The sequence below is a fragment of the Puntigrus tetrazona genome, chromosome 17 (genome assembly GCF_018831695.1).
Source record: "Puntigrus tetrazona isolate hp1 chromosome 17, ASM1883169v1, whole genome shotgun sequence".
In the NCBI taxonomy this organism is placed as follows: domain Eukaryota; kingdom Metazoa; phylum Chordata; class Actinopteri; order Cypriniformes; family Cyprinidae; genus Puntigrus; species Puntigrus tetrazona.
Genome location: NC_056715.1, coordinates 2,182,176 through 2,203,067, shown reverse-complemented (window position 1 = coordinate 2,203,067; position 20,892 = coordinate 2,182,176). Strand labels below are relative to the sequence as shown.

The following is a 20,892-nucleotide window of genomic DNA, read 5'->3' as shown; positions in this document are numbered from 1 at the left end:
CCTCCAGGCCGTTGGTCAAATGAAACTTATTCTGTTCGAGAGCGGTATGCGATTTATTAATGCAGAGCAGAGAAGATTTATTAATGCCAAGATTCGAGATCACTTCAAATCATTGTACTTTTACAGGTTCTGTTTTGACCTGAAGATACCAGTACGGTGACAGTAATGCAAAAGAGTGAAACGTTTAATTGGTAATCAACTAAATTCATAAATAAATGATATAGTATTAACATCGGTGCAAATCAAAACCAGTGATTCCGAAGATCAAGGCAAATTAACTCCTTTTGGCTAAATGATGAAAATGCCAAAAAAAGTCACGTTTAAAATTAGTATTTTAAATAAATTTGCGGATTTCCACAGATGCCGCGTTTAAAAAAAACAGCTATAATTTTGTGTACACTATTTTCTGTGCATCAGCCACAGGCACTGCTCTCGATATCTGCATCAGAAAAAAAGAAAAAAACTGTTAACTTGTTCGAAACACGGCATAGATAAAGTCTATGCTGAAATACATTAAATTAATAAATAATAAATTATTGTATTATCTTCTCCGGTAATACCCTAATACTGTACGTTTTTTATAGTGCTTCAGTATTACTAATAAATAAAAATGGTGACCAATTCATTTTGTGTCCCAAGAAACATATATATATTACAATAGATAGTATTTGTGCTTATACTATACACACTGTAGTGCTGATTAATAATTGATAATTTAGCAGCATTCCAGCTGCCACAGCTATATTCGTGGCGACAAACCAGAGAAACTAAATAAAAATAATTTTACTTCATGCATTCTGTCTGCAATACAAAAAGCATGAATTTTCAGGTCTAAAAAGATCGAGCCGGACCAGGAGAGAGCGAAACTTGAGCAATGTTTACTTCAAACGCTTGAGCTGAACGTAAAGCTTCCTGTGCCGAGATACTGAAACGCATCAGCTCATGGCCACTAGCAACCAGCCAAGGCTCGCAATCCCCTCTCCGTCTCTATTTCTCGTGCCCTCTGCTCTCGGCCCTCCCTCTCTACATTCAAGTCGTCTCTTTTTCTCTCAAAGACCTCTCGCTGCGGTCGTGTCCAAGCCCTCGGCTCGCCTTCCATCCCCTCTTTCATGTGTCTGCTCGCTGCAGGTCCATTTCATGTCACGGCCACGTAATTACCGATTTGTTTGGGGAGAGGAGGGACGGATGGATGGATGGATTTCATTTCAAACGAGACACGAGGATTAAAACGAGATGTAAACATTAAAATTAGAGGGAGGAAAACCAGAGAGATTTTTCTCTTTTTTTTTTTTCCTGAATCAATATCATTGCTTTGACAGCACACTGAGCTTGTGTGAATTGAATGTGTCTGAACAGATCGCTAAAGCTTTGAGCGCGAGCCAGTCGGGGACAGACCTCAGAGAGAACAACACTTAACGCTTTCAGCCGCAGCCAAACCAGAGAAACGGAGAGAAGCACCCAGAAAGAGCACAAAAAAGAGAGACCGAGCGTGCCAGAAAAGGAGGGAGATGGACTTCTAACGCCAATAGGCGCTGATGAAACGGCCGCACGTAATAGGGCTTGCACCCCTGTCACACGATGATGGGCAGGAAGCGTCCACTGCCTGTACAGTGCAACCGCGACAGCCTCGATTTTCCACCATGTTCCAGGAACTGTTTTTTCCATTCATTTTCTCCATTGGGATTCCTAAAAATTCTTCGATGAAGGGTTCAACGGCACAAAAGGCACAAACCTGCTCCGAGATGAACCGCAACATTAGAAACTTTGATTCGAAGCAAAACCTGCAGTATATGAAAACAAGATATTGAACCGCGAACTTACATTTTTGAGGGAATAATGTACTCTGAAAATGAAAATGGTTGTATAAAATGCAGGCTGAAAATGAGTAAAAAATAATAAATAAATGATTTATTACATATTAAGTGTCTTCCAGTTGAATATATTTTAAAATATACCCGGTGTTTCACAGACAAGGCTTAAGACTAGTCCTAGACTAAGTTTTTACTGAAAGAGACTTGCACTTACTAATCTTTAACATTTTTGCAAATGTCCTAATTGAACTTTGGCCTAATCCTGGTTTAGGCTAAGCCCTGTCTGTGAAACCGGGCCATCATTTATTCCTGTGATGACAAAGCAAATTGTTGAAATGTCTTTAGCGCCACGTTTAAATTGAAATTATTTACCAAGCATTGAAACTGAAATCCTTCAGCCCACTAGTTGTTACACATTTGTCAGCAACAAGCTATTAATTTTTCTAGTCATTCACGGTTAGCTCACAGTGCATTAACTAATGTTAACAAACACTTAACTTGTGATTTCAATAACGCATTAGTAAAAGCAGAAATAAGCTATTCATAAATGCTGTAGAAGTATTGTTCATTCTTAGTTCATGTTAATTAACGTTGCTAACTAATGAACCTTGTTGCAACCATTTAAAAATCCCTTTTGTCAATTTCATTTGATGCAAAATGTAATACCTTATCTTGGATCCGTATAAAATAAAGAGCTATGAGGGATAAATGAGCATACAATAAAACTTCGCAATGGTTTATGGGTTTGGACAGTCACTGCGGAGCTCTTTAGCAGAAATTTCTGTTTCCACGGTAACACTGTTTTCTCTGGAATGCAGATACTGTAATTCTTTACTGGAAATTTGGCTATTAAACATTGAAATCGCACTGACTTGTGGCTTATGTAGATGCACACGCAATAATTTAACAACCTCTGAGCTCAAAGTGCGTCTGTCTTGAAAGGTTCCCGCTAAAAATCGATACCACTATTGAGAGCATTAATGGGGTTTTACTTCCTGTCAGGTGCTACACAGACAGGAAAGAGCGTCCCGTGCGACAAACCACACCCAAAACCCGCGCTCCTGATGAAGGTACAGAAGCGGTTTTATTTTGTATCTCTCCTCTCATCACCCACATTCATCTTGTTCAGACAACTTGCTCCAATCCATAAAACAGGCATTAATATGAAGCTATCATCCGGCTAAGAATTTTCATTTTAACTGACAAGGTGCCCCATTCATCACTGGTGGCGTCTCTATGTGCTCTCTGACTGCTGGAGAGAGAGATACAGGGAAGCTGTTCAGACGCTGCCCAGAGCCAGAGAACAAAAATGCAGCTAAGCCTCTTCAGCCGCGGCCTACAGAGAACAGACGTCTCGGACCCGCTGTGGGCTTCTCAATACCTGCAAAGAGCATTCATGTGTGTGGGAACGCTTTTGGCTTTTTCAGCAAAAAAAAAAAAAAAAATCCGCCGTCTGAAATGCAACATCTGAGAATGTCAAAGGAGACATATTCTACACTTTTGTAGTTTTTGTGTATTTTTACTCCCTTAAGCTCACTTAGAAAAAGGGTTTTTTTAACCAACAATGGCTGTAAATTTTGTTTTTCACAACCACCATTTCAGCTACTTTTGCAAACACAAAAGTGATTATATATATATATATATATATATATATATATATATATATATATATATATATATATATATATATATATATATATATATATATATATACACATATACTCTGTGCATGAGGTTTTTTTTCAAGGATCATGTCACTTGATCTCGAGTGGATCCTCTGCAGTGAATGGGTGCCATCAGAATGAGAGTCCAAAGATCTGATAAAAACATCACAATAATTCACAAACAATCAGCACGACTATCAGTCTATCAGTTAGCATTGTGTGAAACGAAAGGCTTTGTGTCTTTATAAAATATGTCATCTTTAATCCAAATCTGTCTCTAAATTGACCGTTTGGCGGCCTTTTGTATGAACGTGACATCATTAACCACGCCCCTTCATTTCTGAATATTTTACCACAACCAATAAATTTGCAGTAAAAAAAAAAGAAAAGCCATGCCCTTTAGTCTACTCATTTAATATTCTCTCGTAAGTATGTCACAATACGGAAGTACACGTTTTTAAGTCAAAACAGATGTTATCATGTGGATTGGAATCGTGTGGATTACTTATTGTAAGGTTATTAGCAGTTGTTTGGATTCTGCCGGCACCCATTCACTGCAGAGAATCCAGCTAAATTTCTCCAAATCCGTTTTTCCACAAAGAAACAAGCTTAGGCTAAGCACAAGTTCATTTTTGGGTGAACTGTTCCTTTAAGATTGTTTTGTGAATGCGGCTCCCATTTTGTTTACTATTTTAGGTTCAGCGTTTTCACTTTTTTTTTTTGCATGCAACTTTTTTTTTCCCCTTCCTTTTAATATAACGTTGAGGTCATAGGGCGTCGAAACCCAGACGGGAGTCGTGCGGAAGATCCTTTAAATCAATAAACGTCCTAGGTGCGCTAGGGAGGGAGTACAGTACGCGGGAATAATACATCAAACTCCATTTCAAACGAGCAAGGAAAATCCTGTTTTCCACGATGCGTCCCGTTTAAAGTCTTAATAAGGAATTCCCACAAAGACGTCTTCAGAGCTTTCGCGCAGCAAAGCGTTCGCGGTGCCATCGCCGCTTCTGTACCTTTGAGGATACGAGCCATTTTCCTTCAACGGAGCGGGACGTAATTCCAACAGACAGCCTCTTTCCGCGCACCAAATGCGGAAGTGAAAGGCCATTACTGTATTTGTCAGAGAACTCATTAACGGATTCACATCAGAGGGAAGGACAATATATGCACGCGCGAGGGTTAAACCGAGACAAAGCGAGACGGAGGAATACAAAATGCTGTAAGTGTCTGGAAACGGTCTCGGCAGAACATTAGCGCGAGCGCAAGGCCATGGGGGAGAGAGAAGATCCATTTTAATGAGCGTCACAACTTAACAAAAATGTTCTCTGTTTCCATTCCTGACAATTTTGCCAATTTCATAGTAAACAAGCATAGAGAAATACTCTCTGACAGCATCGCCTTGATATGGTAAACAGTCTGGCTTTGAAGTGAAGCGTCAGATTATACATTGCTGAAGTGAGATTTTTAAGATTATTCTTGTTATATCTAATGATGCAGCTCATGGAAAAATAAATACACTGACATTTGCGGCATGAAAAATAATTTACAAGGCATCAGAGAGCGGGAGAGAGAGAAAGCTAAATGTTTTCCCCTCGCTTGGCAAAATGACTGGGGCATGGTCGGGGTATGATATTGCTAAAATATTTATGATGAATAGCGGGCGCGCACGCCAGCGGAATCGCAGGACTTCCTGTGGAATGTGTCTGGGCGCATACTGTGTGCCAGCCTTCACAATATAACCCACCCCCCTCTCCGTTCACGCTCATCCAGAAACCCTCCCGCACGCAGCAGATGCTGCGCTCATCTGCTGCGCTACACAGTAACTGTCCAAATATTGACACACAGCTCCGTCCCCCACTGATTTCTTTTAACCCTTCACCATTTGCTCGTGACGCATCTCTCTGCCGCGCGTCTGCCGGCTTCGTTCTCCAAGTTCGTCGGATGCGCGAAAAGGAAATTGTGGCGGTCACGGTAAATCGCTTCCATGAATTCAAGAATAATGTAATTAAACGTAAAAAAAAATAAAAAATAAAGAATTATAACAAAATTAGCTTATGAAAAATAAGCTAATTAACTCAAACTACTTCGGATTTCTAAGATTAATGAATTTTTAAAAAAAATTATATTATATATCAATATCAACTGATGCAAAAAAATAAGAATAAGCTACTCAAACTAATTAATTGTTCTAATTAATAAAAATATATAAAAATCTGCTGATTTTTATTTTAAAAATGGCAGCGGTTTGAATAAATTATTCAAACTACTTTGGTTTTAAATGTATAAATATATGCACACATAAAATGACTAAAATATATAAATATCAGCTGATGCAAAAAATGACTGAATTCAAGAAATATATAAACAAAAGTTATAAAAATAAGCTGATTTTTATAAATAAATAAATAAACCTGTGGCATTTAGACTAAATTATTTAAACTACTTTTTGCATATAATATTAAAATAAAATACATATAAATAGTAAAAAATCAATAGTTAAATTCAACATAAAACAAACTTCAACTGGAACGTTACGAAAGATTACAAAACATTGTTTTCCTTGAAATATGAAAACTGTATGCGAATAAAATAAGGACGTATACATTTTATGGTCAATTTTCTTTTCATGTTGACTTTAAAGAAGTTATAATGGGAAATATGCTAAACTATGCAGATACACTATAATCCATTCAGACCATTTATGGAAATTTGTGGTTATTCAGAAGTCTTCGACATAAAGTTGCAAAACATGGTGGGATACAGTAAAATAAACGGAGCGGTCTTAAAAATAACGTGTAGGATATGGCCTTTTCAAAACAGCTTTGCAAACAAATGGAGCCGGTCTGAAAGCTGTCGCAATAAAAAAGCATCAACATTTGTACACAACTAACGTCCTGGACACGCGAGTTTAACATCCGCTCCTCACAGACAGACAGCTAATATGAGTTTATTACTTTTTTTGAGGCACCGCGGTGATTCAGAGAGGTCCGCTCTCTGTGGGGATTTCTCAGACGGGTTTGAGTGGGCACTGAAGGGGTAAATCAAGACTGCTGGGCGAGACACACATCTGACAGCGGAGAGAGAGTTCAGAGGAAGATCTCAGCACACACACTGAGCCAGAGGCTGCCTCAGTCCTGGCCTGGAGCACACTTTCCATCCTCTCTCTCCCGCTCACTCCAAGACTTAGTCTGACCACAAGATGAACAAGTCCAACATTTACACCATTTTAACTGCCATTACATCACTTCCTGTCATCTTTATACAATGCTATTTGAGGCTTGGTTGTTTTGGTTTTTTAAATGAGCAATCCATTAAAATGTAACATTATATTACATTATTATATTATACTACTCAGCAAGATTTCCTTTAGATTATATTATATCATATTAAGCATTAAAGTGCAGTTTGCACCGAAAAAAACAATTGTGCAATCACTATGCTACCGAGACAATGAAAATGAATGATGTTTGTTGCTCTCAATCTCCAAAAAGCACTACAAATAAGTCATAAACGTACATGGCAACTAGTAATATATAAGCATTAAAAATTATAAAATAACATATAACTTTATTTATTATAAAAATCAGCTGTGGTAAATTCAGTTAAACATATATTACACATAATATAATTTACAAATAACATAAAAAAATATTAGTCAATACAAAAAAGAATCTGACAGTAAAAATAAATGCATAAATGTTTGTATTTTATTTATTTCATATTTTTAAGATAAATGCATTTTAAAAATATTTTTATAATAATAAAAAAAAAAGCTACGAAGCTCCTTTTTCTGTCTACATGAGAAAGAAACTCACACACGTTTGGACCAACATGAGAAAACCATGACATCGTTTTTTATGTTTGGTGAATTATCCCTTTAACGCACGTTTATATAAAACCCACATGATTTTAAGAGTCAAAGAAAGTATTTGAGACCTGAAAAACGAAATTTGCCAATTTTCGTTATCAGATCCCCGTGGCGACGCAGAAACTAGGGTTGACATCGATACTGGACCGAGATCACGACCTGAGCAGATCTCCAATTCCCCGCGTTCATTCTCACCTCTCCCCAGACCTGACCGCCAAACCCCAACCTTTCCATTATCCACATTTTTAACCACTGACGCTTCTTTTGTCTCCGAGGCACAGTATTTCAGGGTTTTTTTTGCTCTTAGGTAAAGAGAGAAGAGAATTGCATGGAACAGAGGAAGTTGAGCAGTAATTTCTGTGGAGAGGAAAAGGAAGCGAGCCGAATATTGTGCGTAACGTTTAACCGACACCATCAGAAGACCACAACAACAACTTGAAACGTTAGCTTTAACTATCAGGAGCTCTCTACAGCCTCTGGAAGGATAATGCGCTAGGCTAGTCAAGCAAAGGAAACTTTTATAAAACATAGTTTAGTTAAAGTTTAGTCAAAGCTGTGAATAAAACAAAGGCAACGAAATATAATTTCATGATGATGTTTCTCGCCTCACTTACTTTATTAAGAGAAATCTTTATAATAATAGACATTATGTTCTTTAAAACGGCCGTAGGGTTTACTATGTGAACAGTTTTCCTTACAAAAACACTGGGAAAAAAAATGTTACTTACAGCTTAAGTGAATAAATATCACAAAATTGGATCTGGTTTTGAGGTCTTTCTATAACTATCATGGTTTAAAGCCAAAGAAAGAGATCAGCTTACATGCGAGGGTCACAGAGGATTTACAATAAACTAAGATCAACAACTCAAAACTAAATTTATACCCCAGACAAATAAACCGGCAGAGGCGATGGATTGTTTTCCTACAGCATGTGACCAGGTTTATCGTCCGGTATTATAGCAGATAGACGAGTTTAGCGAAGGATTTCAGTTTGAGAATACAGACTGATAGACGTCCAGTCTTCCATAAAATTCAGCATCTCAGCATTTTCAAATCGGGTTAATGCTTACATAGCAATAATGTTTTTCCCCCCTCTCTCTTTTTCCCGAAAGTCTTTAGAATGTATTTAAATGAGAGATTTAGTTAATGAGTTTGGGCAAAGTCTGGAACAGTCTTTTAAGAATTATCATTCTCATTAATTTTCGGAATTACCCACTGTGTTGTGATAGCTGTCATGGACTTTAGAGTTCAATTAACTAAATACTGAGAATGTATATATAATATACATACACGTGTGTCTGGTATGTGTGCGAGCTGTATGCATGCACGACCCTACCCGAACGCTCTTATGTATGCATGCACGCATTTGCGATTTGTTTTATTACAAATTTCTGCAGTTTACCATTTCATTCTGGGTTTATTCAATAAATATGCAAGTAAACAATTCTGAGAAAGCGATCCGTGATCCAAGCAAGCTAAGATCTTCTGCTTAAGTCGTAGCATGTATCTGCTATTTTGTGCAGTTTTTGTGCTCAAATCCAGATTCTATGGTAAGAACTAGAGATTACCCACAATGCCGTGCAGCAAAAGCGTGACATAACAATAGTCGAAAGGCAATGAACGCATGTGGAATAATTCAGGCCCTTTTAAGGACACGCATCAAACTAAAAAATGAATCCATCCAATGCTAAATAAATAAATACAATTGTGGCAGGTAGACTGCTAACTAATAGATTTAATTCAATGTTCTAAGAAAAAAATGTAACAAAAAGAAAAATATAAAAAAAAATTAAAGTTATAATTTGAAAATTGAAGTAATACAACCGTCTACAATACTGATGTCAAACAATTAATTGCATATAAAAAAAGTTTTTGTTTACATATATGTACTGTATATATTTAATATGCATATATATTTATATATATATAAATTTTGACAGCACTAATCTATAATATAACATAAAAATAACAATAATTATAAGTTAAATGTCAACTTGAAAATTAATTTCAGTTTTAATTCTTTATTTACATTCTGATTGAACAATATCAAAAGATAATGATTTTTTTTTCCTTGGAATATGAAAACTGCACAATGAAACCAGGACATATTATGCATTATGTACACGCTTGTGGTTTGTTTTTTTTTACAACTTTCTACATTTTACCATTTCATGCTGAGTTTATATAAAATTAACATGCAAATAAACAATTCCAAGAAAGCAGTCCATGATTCAAGCAAGCCAAGATCACAATGCAGCATATATCTCCTGTTAGAACGAGATATTACCCATAATGCCATGCAGGAAAAATCATAACATAACGAAAGTTGAAGGGCACAGAACGCAGGTGGAATAAATCAGGCTCTTTCAAGGACACGCACATCAAAGTGTGTTTCACATTCTTTGACTTTTGCACCGAAGTAATTACTATATGAGTAAACATTTGTTTTGTTTTCTATCATTTCATCCCGAGGAGTGCCCACATTAGAGGCATAAGTGTTTCATTACGCCTTTATCTGTCCACAGTTCTTGTGAAGCAGGAACAATTAACCCTGCCTTCAACGTGATTGATATAGGCTTTGCTTTCAATTTGTTCCACTACACAGATCATGAAATTCGCAATGTGCCCATCCTTATTGACCTAGACTTTCAAACACAGGGGGCTACAATGAGATGAAAAGAATTAAAAAGAAGAGAGCCGTGCAGCCATGAAATAACATGGGAGAGAGAGAGGGGGGGAAAAATGGATGTGACCTCACAAAACCCCCAACTATTTCAAGTACACTTTCTGGAAAGTTGTTTTCTGTTCCGTCGAAAGCTGTCCTATACATTTCTGCTCTCTGAGTGCCGTCTGAAAGGCGGAGGAGAGCTCTCGAGATGTCAGCGTACGCGGTTATGTCGTAAACACAGCTCACTTGTTCATGAGCGAAATTGAATTTCTATTGGTCTTGCCAAAACCAATCTTTCAAATGTGAACCCCTGAGTTTAGTTTGTAAATCATTAAGAGGCAATGAAAATGCTTGTTTGTGGTATACGGCTGCCTTAATAAAACCTACGGAAAATACTACGGTTTTTAAGTGATTCATGTGAATTGACAGTTAATCCTAAACTAATGGATTTTTGGATAGATAGACAGCAAACCAACCAATAATAATAATAATAATACATAGATAGACAAATAGACAAATAGACAGATGCAATGAATGAACGAGCAAACGAACGATGGATGGATGGATGGATGGATGGATGGATGGATGGATGGATAAGGAAAAAACGAGCAAACGAACGATAGATGGATGGATGGATGATGGATGGATGGATGATGGACGGATGGATAGACAGATGGACGGACGGACGGATGCATAAGGAAAAAACGAGCAAACGAACGATAGATAGATAGATAGATAGATAGATAGATAGATAGATAGATAGATAGATAGATAGATAGATAGATAGATAGATAGATAGATGCAATGAATGAACAAGCAAAAAACGAGCAAACGATGGATTGATGGATGGATGGACGGACGGACAAGGAAAAAAACGAGCAAACGAACACAACGATAGATAGATAGATAGATAGATAGATAGATAGATAGATAGATAGATAGATAGATAGATAGATAGATAGATAGATAGATAGATTAGAACAATGCAACAAACGAGGAACAGACAAACAGATAGATATATAGATCATATTTAATCTTTGTGTACAATCACAAATGTGCATTTGTTCCATTTAACAGCACTTACAAATGCAGCTCATTCAGGAATAAGAAATCTATCTATTTCCTACTGGTAAATATAGCACAAACATGTCACACGTCCCTTAAAAATTCTCTTTTTCTCTTGCAAAAGCACTGAGAGCTAGCATGTGTTTACTTTAGCTGATGGCTATTGTGCTGTACAATATCAATAAGCAATTTGACCTTTTCCCACAGTCTGCTGCTGGAAAGGCCTTCATTTGTCAGGACTGTGAGCTAATTTTAGCCTTTCCCTGACGAAAGACCTACTGTTACTCCATTACACGCCACACACGGACAGATATATTATCAATTCAAAAAGTTTGCCTTTGGTAAGTCAAAGCACAGGAAGTGGCAGGAGACACAGAAGTGGCTGACACAGCGTCCTGCGGTGCTGCTTTAGATGAGTGTACCCGGTGATAAGCCTGGGAAAACGACAGCACAAAAGCAGTCAGTAAATCCCCGCAAAGGGGGCTTCTTTAGGTGACGACATGCGTAAGGAATGCTATAGAGAAAATACCTCGGCGTGCTGTAGCTCCTTTGTGAGGCGAGGTGATGGGGGCTTACCTCCATTTACAGCCAAATCACAGCTATGACATTCGCTTATTAAACTGACAGGTGGGCCAGCGAGCATATGCGCCACAAAATTTATTTATCGGGGTGTGCAGCGGGTATTACTGTGAGGTGCGAGGGCGGCCTGTGTCGAGTCATGTGGGCTGTGTCGTCTTCTGCTGAACCGGAATAATCAATTGTAAATTTGCAAAACTCAGGATAAGGTCCGTGCAGGTGCAGATGATCAAATCAGAACGATTATTTAAAATGATATTATATAGCATTCAAAACATATTTAACTTCCGTTCGTGAAATAGATTATATTTTTAGATTATATAGAATATTTAGCTGAAAATTTTAATTTTTAATAAAATTTGTAATTATTTTCTACGTAATTAGCTACATTCATGTAAAATTTAAACTATATACTGTATATATATATATATATAGCTACATATATGAGTATGTTTGTATATATTCTATGTGTATATATATATATATATATATATATATATATATATATATATATATATATATATATATTAGTATTCAACATTTGAAGTGGATCAAAAAAGTTAATTAAAGTTGTCCATAGACACGTTCTCTAATGCATTTTGGTATTAGGTTTAAGAATAAATCTGATGAAAGGTTTTGATCCAATTCAAATGTTGACTAGTGTGTATATATAAAACATTGCTGTCCAATCATGTAGGCTTGTGATTATACAAATGTCAATGCGTGATGATTTATATTTTATATTGCTTTTGTGAGTATACAGCATCTATGAAGATAAAGTACTATACAAATACATTGGTGGAAGAAAACGGCAATATATCTTGACATCCATGATATAAACAAATCGAGTAGTTGTGTTCAGTAAAAATAAAAACAGCCTAATTTTATTTGAGTGGTAATGTGCTTCCGTTAAGGATTTCCAATCCTAAATACAGCATCTTGCATCCAAATCTAACACAAAGCTTTCAATGTAGAGAAAAGTGGCGACATCTTCAAATCAAAACGATAAAAGGCATTGTTCGATATGTGCAAATATGTGCAAATCCAAACCCAAATCCAAGTATGCAATGCATTTAAATCCATTTTCTCTGCCAATGCATATATAGGAGGATTACACATGTATTCTGGAAGCGCTGTGGAGTTTGTTCGGGCTCAGAAGTGCCGCTGGAACACTAGAGGGGGCGAGTAAAGGGCAACGCTTGCTGCTAGCATTAGATGATCGCGGCAAAGCCAAACCAAAGAAGCAGATGGGAGTCAGCGGGCAGAACATCTGTCTTTAGAGCCAGATACTAAATGAAGGTCTTAAAACCACTGTGGACATTAAACGCGTAGAAGGGGAGCTCGGGTTTTACTGCAGCCGCAAACCATAACAAAACCTGTGACATTCAGAAGCAACACTTTAGCGGCCTACAGCACGACCATCTCTGATCTCTTCTCTCTGGCATAAAAAGGCACGCATGCACTGCCTGTGTCCATTGAACTATGAAGGCCTTCAATGTAGAGAACCGGGGCTAGTTGTCACAAGCAAACGTCCAGTTACAGCGATTTCGTATGCTGGTTTAAAAAAGGGTTTAAAAGATGTTTCGTTGGTAACCAACCAGCTGCTGGTAGCCATTTGCTTCCGTGGCATTTTCCCATAGTATGGAAATGAATTATTTAAAATAACTTATTTTGTGCTGACCAGAAGGGGAGGAAAAAAAAAAATCATACTGTACAGGTTTGAAACAAACACGAACGTAAAAACCACACTGATGTTCATTTAGACAAGAGACACTGTTCAGCATTTATCAAGTTGGACATCTTTCTTTCTTATAATATTTAGCACCGGTTCGTTAATGGTTTTGTTACGTAATTATTTACGGTTTGATTGATGCTGTATTTCGTCATTTAATGGCAGGTTTCAATTGTGACAACTTACCCCATAAAGTAAGACACCACGCACCACTATTGGGGCACATTGTCACAAAAGATCAGCATCTGTTGAATAAATACTTTCTTGGACCAAAGTGGTGGAAATTGACACTCGCCGAAATATAACTAAAGATTAAAACCAAAAGATGCATCGTGGTATATAAAGGCGACAATGAAAAAGGTCAATCTACCTGATTCCCTGATATCAAAAAACCTAAACTGAAAGAACAATCAAACACCTCAGCTCAGACGTATACGTCTCACGCCACGAGCCGTGCAGTAATGCATCGAGAGACTGCACGATTACCTTTGCGGGGTGCATCTTCTTTATGTCTGCCTCTCTGCTCTGACCTTCACAATAACAGAGACGAGTGGCGGCTGGCGAGAGCCTCGGTAATCACCGCACAACACGCAGAGCACCAGCCACAGATGGGGGCTGGAAATCCCTCTTAATTGTGATAAATACACATCAGAATTGCTTATTTGCCTCCATTCCACGCCGCGTTCGACGCTGGCGGATCGACGGGTGGAATCGGTGCGCTCTTTGTGTGATGGTATAGCTCAGCTTGGGCTTGTCTGCGTCTCCTGGCGTTCGGAGAAACGTCGCCTTTTTTTGTTTTCCACCGTAAACGTTCCGCGTATCTAACGCTCTGCGATTTGGGAATAAAAAAATTAACAATAATCACAAACGCAGCACACTGACGCTACTCCTGAGCGTTTAGCGAGATGCTGATATTCATAATTTCACATCAAAGGATTATTACGATGAGCGGCAAACATGTCAGAATGCGATTACAATAACAAACAGGCCAATTTTCATCATTTACATGTGTAGCCACGCTAAATACTTTCAAGAAGTTGCAGCATGAAATGCTACAGTCCGATTTTTAGCTCGTTTTATTATAATCATTACGCGTGCGGCTTTTATGAGCCCGTGTTAATTTAGCACCTATACGCGCGGAAAATAAATCTGCCTCACCGCAGGCCCATTTAAAACAATCGACGGCGGGAAAACAAAAGATATACACTTTCCCTTATACATTCATTTACATCTTTAACCTGAAACGGAAGCAATATGCATCACACGTGGCGTCTTGTTAATGGACCTGTTGATACGCAAGCCATTAGAGAGACGATCCTTTATAACGCAACACCAAATAAACCCCAAGCATTTCACAATACCACAGCTAGGCTCTCAATCTATGGATCCACTGCTGCACCGTAGGAGAGGAAATGGAACAATTTAGCACTTTTGTTTGCTCACAGTGAGGGAGGGAGGCATTGCTTTCTTCAACACAAAGCCAACTTTGTGTTTAGTGTTGTGTATAAATTCACGCCAACCAATCTCTCTCTCTCTCTCTCTCCCTCTCTGTGAATTCGCGTCCAACTCCTTCAGAGTTGCTTCGCCCAAGAGCACAATCCCTCCCTTCCCAACACTCGCTACAGCGCTGGTAAACAGCACTGCATTAAAAAATAAACTCCCGAACCTTCCTTGAGAATTTCAGCCCTAGTGTTATTCGGTTCAACTCTCAAGTGGAGCCACATAACGAATCACAGAGTGCAATTTAGCCCTTCAGAATGCCGGTCGGAAACAGGTGATAAAGGAAGCACTCATGCACTGGCTATGAAGTTTCCCCCCCTCGAAATTAATTCCATCTTCAAGATTCCTATCTCTGCGATATGCTCGGAATGGCACACAAATACGCTCCCGCCAGAAAGATTACTGCAGACCGACTTAGCATAAACATCTCCTGCTGTTATGACTGGCAGGGGGTGGAATATAATTCTAATGTCGTGGCCTATTTAGACGTAGGTGCATTAGCGTAATCTGCGCGTTCCGAGTGGGAATTATAAAATAATCGAGCTCGATGAGAGTTTTGTCAAGCTTGCTAATGATAGCCATTCGCAGTCCGGTCAGGCACACGATCTTGCGGAGTTGCTAGAGTATATGAATCGGGCCGTGTTTACATTGTAAAATGTCACTGGCTCTACGGCTGATATTTTGTACACACACACACACACACACACACACACCGCAGGTGAATTATTGCATACAGCTTAACATTAGTTCAACAAGCTGTACGTCGCACGCGGATGGATGCGCGCAGTGCGGCGTGAATCGGCGCTGCCTAATTTAATACTCCTGAAAGCTAAAGAGGAAAAAAAAATAACCACCGTATCGCATGGGTTCGCGTAAAAAGGCCCAGCGATGTTCTAAAAAGTCATCTGACAGCCACTTGTCGTCTAAACGCAGGAAAACCTGACGCATTTGCTAATAGAAAGTTTCGATGATAACGAAAACAACGCATACCTGACTAGTGAAAATAAGATACGGCCTCGTTGCAATTTCAGATCATTAGCAGTTCCATAACTGCAGATTAATTCAGCGCAACACCTGTCATCTGATGCATATGCAGTACTCGAGCGAAATAGCAATAAAACAACGTCGTGTTAAAATTTCGATTAACCGAACTAATCCTCAGAAATATGCACATTGAATCCATCTGTATATGCGTACATATAAATGCATTTATTAGTCCTCAAACAGCCTTGAAGCCTTATGCACGGTCGTATCACAGTGTCAGATACAGAGATCAAATAATTTCGTAATTGCAAGATTTAGTGCACCACCATCTGACATCTAAGTGTAAAAGGGCTGATGAACAAGTCATTTTCACACATAAACTAGCAATACAGTAACAGCATAAACAACAGATTTCAGTCACAATTTCTGATCCATAAATTAAGTAATTATGACAGCGATTCTGTAACTAGATGAAGGTGGTGTCCTGTTTTCTTCATCCTCGAGCCTTTCTCAAACATGCACATATTTACAGAAATAGCCTTGTATCACAATTTCACATCTATTGATCTGACAAATGAATTTAGTCCACCACCTGTCATCAAGTGTAAAAGGCACCAGCAAATATCTACTCAATAAGCAACACAACAACAAAAGAAACAATCTTTTAGCATGCCACCTAATACACGGAATATCTACAAATATAAAATCTAGTGATGGCAATCGTGCACCTGCAGTGTTAGTGTTCAACACCAATCCATAAGAAAGGCGTTTCGGCAACATCCTTTAACATACACCTGACTACTGTGTATAACCAGTCTCGTGATCGACTGCTGTCATTTCCAAAGTGCAGATTTATTAACCGCTCGCGCTAAAATCCCCATCGAGAGTTTCTGATCCAACAGAGGAATCAAATCCACATCAACCTACGCCGAAACTTCCTCAAACAGCAGCCTGGCGCACAGTATTTCGCAGCAGTAAACAGTGTGTTTTACTCAGATTGGCCTAATGCCGCGAAAACAAACGCCGAGCGGATACAACGCTGCAACACGGTCGCGTTCGAATGTTCACAAATTTCCCGCGAAACCCGCCAGCAGCAGCGCGAGGCGAGCTGAGCACATTCAACGGTCATGTCCTCTGTCCACCAAAACACACACACACGCACGCACAGCAAAAACACACACACTCGCGGCTTCTGTCAGCGTGTATACCTGTTACCCAACCCCTCACACACACACACACTCCTGCGGAAAGGGCAAAGTTTCACATCTCAGTCCAAAATGCCCGTCAGCGCACGCGTTTCCACAGACACACAACAAACCGAGCGTTTACCGTTCTCTTCTGGAAGGGTCTTGCTGAATGCTGGGCTTGGTGGGCGCCATCTTCCTGCAATTATTAATTACACTTTTTTCCTCCGGATTTCACGCGGCGAGCGGCTGACAGCGGAACCGGGAGCATTGAAGCAACGCCATCGGTGATACCGGAGCGCTCGTGCCCGTGTCTCCGTGCGTTAGGACGCGTTCAGACGGGAGCGAGACCAGCCGACGCTGAGATCCAAAGGCATGCCAATAAAGTGAGAGGAAACCCGGGGACGCTCGTGCGATCCGGCGGCGGTCCTCGCGGGGAAAACGAAGGCAGGAATCAGTGCACGAGACGGGCTTTCGCATCACGACGTGCCCCTCGAACACAGCCGCTTCTTCCCAGCATGTTTGTCCGCATTTTTCAGCTTTTTCCCTGCCTCTCTCTCCCTCTCATCTCCCTCTCCTGCCGGCGCAACAACGCCACTCAGTTGTAGTTGGAAATAGTTTGAGTTTACGGGGAATATACAGGTTGTTTGCGATGCGTCAACGAAAGGGTCGGACAATTCGCTTCACGACACTTTTTCAACGTTCGCGAGCTGATGCTCGCTTTTGTGTTTACGTGTCGAATGAGGTGATTGACAGCTGTCAAAATCAAGTTGACGTTTATTTAACCGGACGCTAAATTATTTCGAACCAAGCGCTAAGAGCGAGTACAAAACGTGTGTATTTATTTTTTTTTTAATTTAAAAATATAAAAGGGATATCGCTCGTACAATGCCCACGTGTTAGATTTAAAAGCGCATCAGAAAAACGTATTTTTTTTTCACTAAAGCACATTCAATACATCACTGATATTTTTCTAAATGAATCCCTATCGACGTAAATAAAGGCCTGTTTTGTGATGTGCATCAGAAGCTGTGACCTGTCAAGGTCACGGGCTGACAGCCGCCCCATTTAATGTCCCGTCCATTGTGTTGTGCTCTAAACAGACTGTTTAATTGAACGTGACAGTGTATGTAAGCATGTGTGCACTTGATTCTGCTGATACACTAACATCTGAACATCCGCGTCCATTAACGCCGGTCTATGCCTAGCTTCAGCAGGTAATGAAAATTAGCGTGCAAATGCATGTGGAAAAAATGAATACGAAAGGATATTTAGCCATTTCGCTCACTTTACAGAGACTTGGTGTCTATTTGGATGAATCCGAATCACGCAGAGTGTGAATTAGTGGTGCTTCCTTGGCTTTGGAGATTGAAGTTTTTGCTAGTTTAACTCTATTAAAGATTATTGCGGTAGGGGAAAAAAGATGCATTGATTTTTGCACGCAGTTGCCGTTTTAAATGAATTATTTTCGGATATTTTGTTCTGAAGTTGTTCTGTGCGTTGATATAGTTGACAGTGCCAGTTTTGTTATCATCGCGGTTTTTTAATATGACATAAAAGATGGTAATTCGCATGATGCATTTGAATGCAAAGCGTTTTTATTGACTGTAAATCACAAGGTGACTTTTCTTTACGTGTCTATGTGTGTTTTCTGATATTTGACGCGCAGTAAAACTTTACAGCTTCAATAAACGCCCTGTTTTATATCTTGTGGTGTTTTGTGTCTAATAAATGAAGCGAAACCCGCGTCTCAGATGAAAGATGAGACGTTAGGAATCTTAAGTTAACACTTTCAGGAACCTCCAAGGCAATCCAATGTTGCGTTATATATATATATATAAACCTGTTAACGGTGAATATGAATGGACGCGACAAATATGACATGAATAGTATGAACGCCACCTAAACGAGAGGAAAGGAAAAACGTGTTTTGCGTTTAGTCCGCGTACCTTTGTTGGTAAGACGTCAAGCCCTGGACGTTTTGCGGGTTCCCGTTAGTAGCTCCCGGGACTCTGGACGCAGCCGGCATCCCTCCACCGGCTCCCGCACCTGCAGCCGCCGCCGCCGTCACCTGAACACTGAAATCCGGGAAGATCCTGATCATCCCCGAGCGCGCACCGCGATGCTGCACCGACCGAGCGTGTGTGGATCAACCTTCCCTCCGGTCCGACAAATCACAGCAGCACAATCCCATTAGTGATGGAAACAAGCTCATCGGTCATTCTACGTCTTGTTTTCTGCTTTCGGAGGAGAGAACTGCCGCTTTTAGAGGCTTGGCGACGATGGTGCTCGCAGACTGCCGCCTCTTTGCGCGTCCTGTGCGCTTTTACGCGGAAAAGTTTCAAGAGCTCCAAGCTTTCCCGACGAATCCGAGCTTATGTTTTTAAAGGTAAACTTCCTCGAAAGCGTATTATCTAACCGTATCCTCCAACATAACAGCGTTCTGACTGTCTTTGCGACTGCTTGTGAGCCAAGTTTGACTAAAAACCGTCAGTTTAGGAAACTTAGTTAACCAAAAAAGTGACGCGCGAACTCCTAAAACCGTAAATCAAAGTGCCCTAATGTTATTTTAAGTTCACAACGCGTATTAGTTTGGAATATACCGGCTTTAAATAGCCACAGCAGAAAAGAAAACGCACATGCGACCCTTTCCTTTTAGTGTAAAGGAATGTGTGCGTATAAACGAACGAGCGCAGAACTTTTTATCAGTCCTGAAAAAGCTCGGTTGATTAAGATCAGAGACAGCTGTCCATTCCCAGTGTGGTTTAGGAAACAGATCTAAGTGTGTACGCGAGGAAAGTCCAGTGCATGATGTGATCTGCTCGCCTCCTACTGTTGTGATGATGATGTGCTACTGCTTTCAGTTTCTGAGAGAAGGAACGATCAGCTTCTTCTTCTGGTGCTGATGCTGCAGAGGTCAGGTGCTGTCAGTGCTGCTGCCAGGATCAATGTCTAAAGCTGATGGGATGTTTGCTGTGTGCATGCTCCTGATGTGTTGTGTTGCCCTGCTGTGTGTGGCAATGCCATCCCTATAGCGCGTGCGAGAAGATGAACTCAGCCGCTCTTGCAGCTGATTAACGGCGCGCGCTACCGCCCGGCAGCCAATGGGACGCTCGCACGGGAGCGCGCGGCGGTTTACCGCAGCAGTTAACCCTTTATGGGCTGAACGACGAGGACCGGAATATTCACAGACGAGAATGACACGTGCAACGTGAGGTCAGTCAGATTCGACGAACTTAAAAACAGCAAGAGCAACCGGAAAGCGCTGCTGGAGAAATAAAAAGCAACGAAATGGACATCTGCGCATGCACAGATTCGAAAGAACGAAAGCAAGCACGCAGTTTTGAAGTAATGCATTCATAAAGCGAAGTTTGTGTAACACTTCAGAATAGGTGAAACTTGATAACTGTTAAATACGACTTTTCCCTCAATAAAGTCTTATTAATGGCTTAAGCTTAGGTGTTAGGGATGCAGAATAAGTTAATAATAATGTAGAATGAGGCATTGATATGTGCTTAATAAATGGATTTTCTAGTAACATGCTTGCTAATAGCATGCTAAACTAACTAGTTATCTATAGATCTTACTTTTGCAAAAACAGAATGGTTCATTTTATTATGTATACTTAATATCTGTGTGCTACTAGGATAGCATACTTATAAGTGTGCTACGCTTGAGACCGACTGTACAAAGGTCCTAGGTCACATACATTTCAAAATTCAAAACTTTCAAAAGCGTATTATGAAGTTTGCGTCTGCGGATCCTTTTTTTTTTCTTCTTCTTCTTTTCAGAAAGGCATTTTGTCATCCGAACAATCACATGTTATTAAACAACAACGCA

The 20,892-nt window shown here is 39.7% G+C and overlaps 1 protein-coding gene across 4 annotated transcripts in view; it reads right to left on the bottom strand.

The window, feature by feature from the left end:
• Window positions 1-20,094, bottom strand: part of LOC122362283 (neuronal PAS domain-containing protein 3) — a 272,325-nt gene extending 252,231 nt beyond the window's left edge. For 2 of the 4 annotated variants that reach the window (XM_043263690.1, XM_043263691.1), the window contains exon 1: window positions 19,002-20,094. In XM_043263690.1, the coding sequence (XP_043119625.1) occupies window positions 19,002-19,156 (155 nt within the window). In that variant the 5' untranslated portion in view covers window positions 19,157-20,094. Of the gene's footprint in view, window positions 1-17,197; window positions 18,739-19,001 lie in introns of those variants that run through there. The other 2 variants (XM_043263692.1, XM_043263693.1) reach the window with 1 other exon arrangement.
• Between the last annotated feature and the right edge of the window lie 798 nt (window positions 20,095-20,892).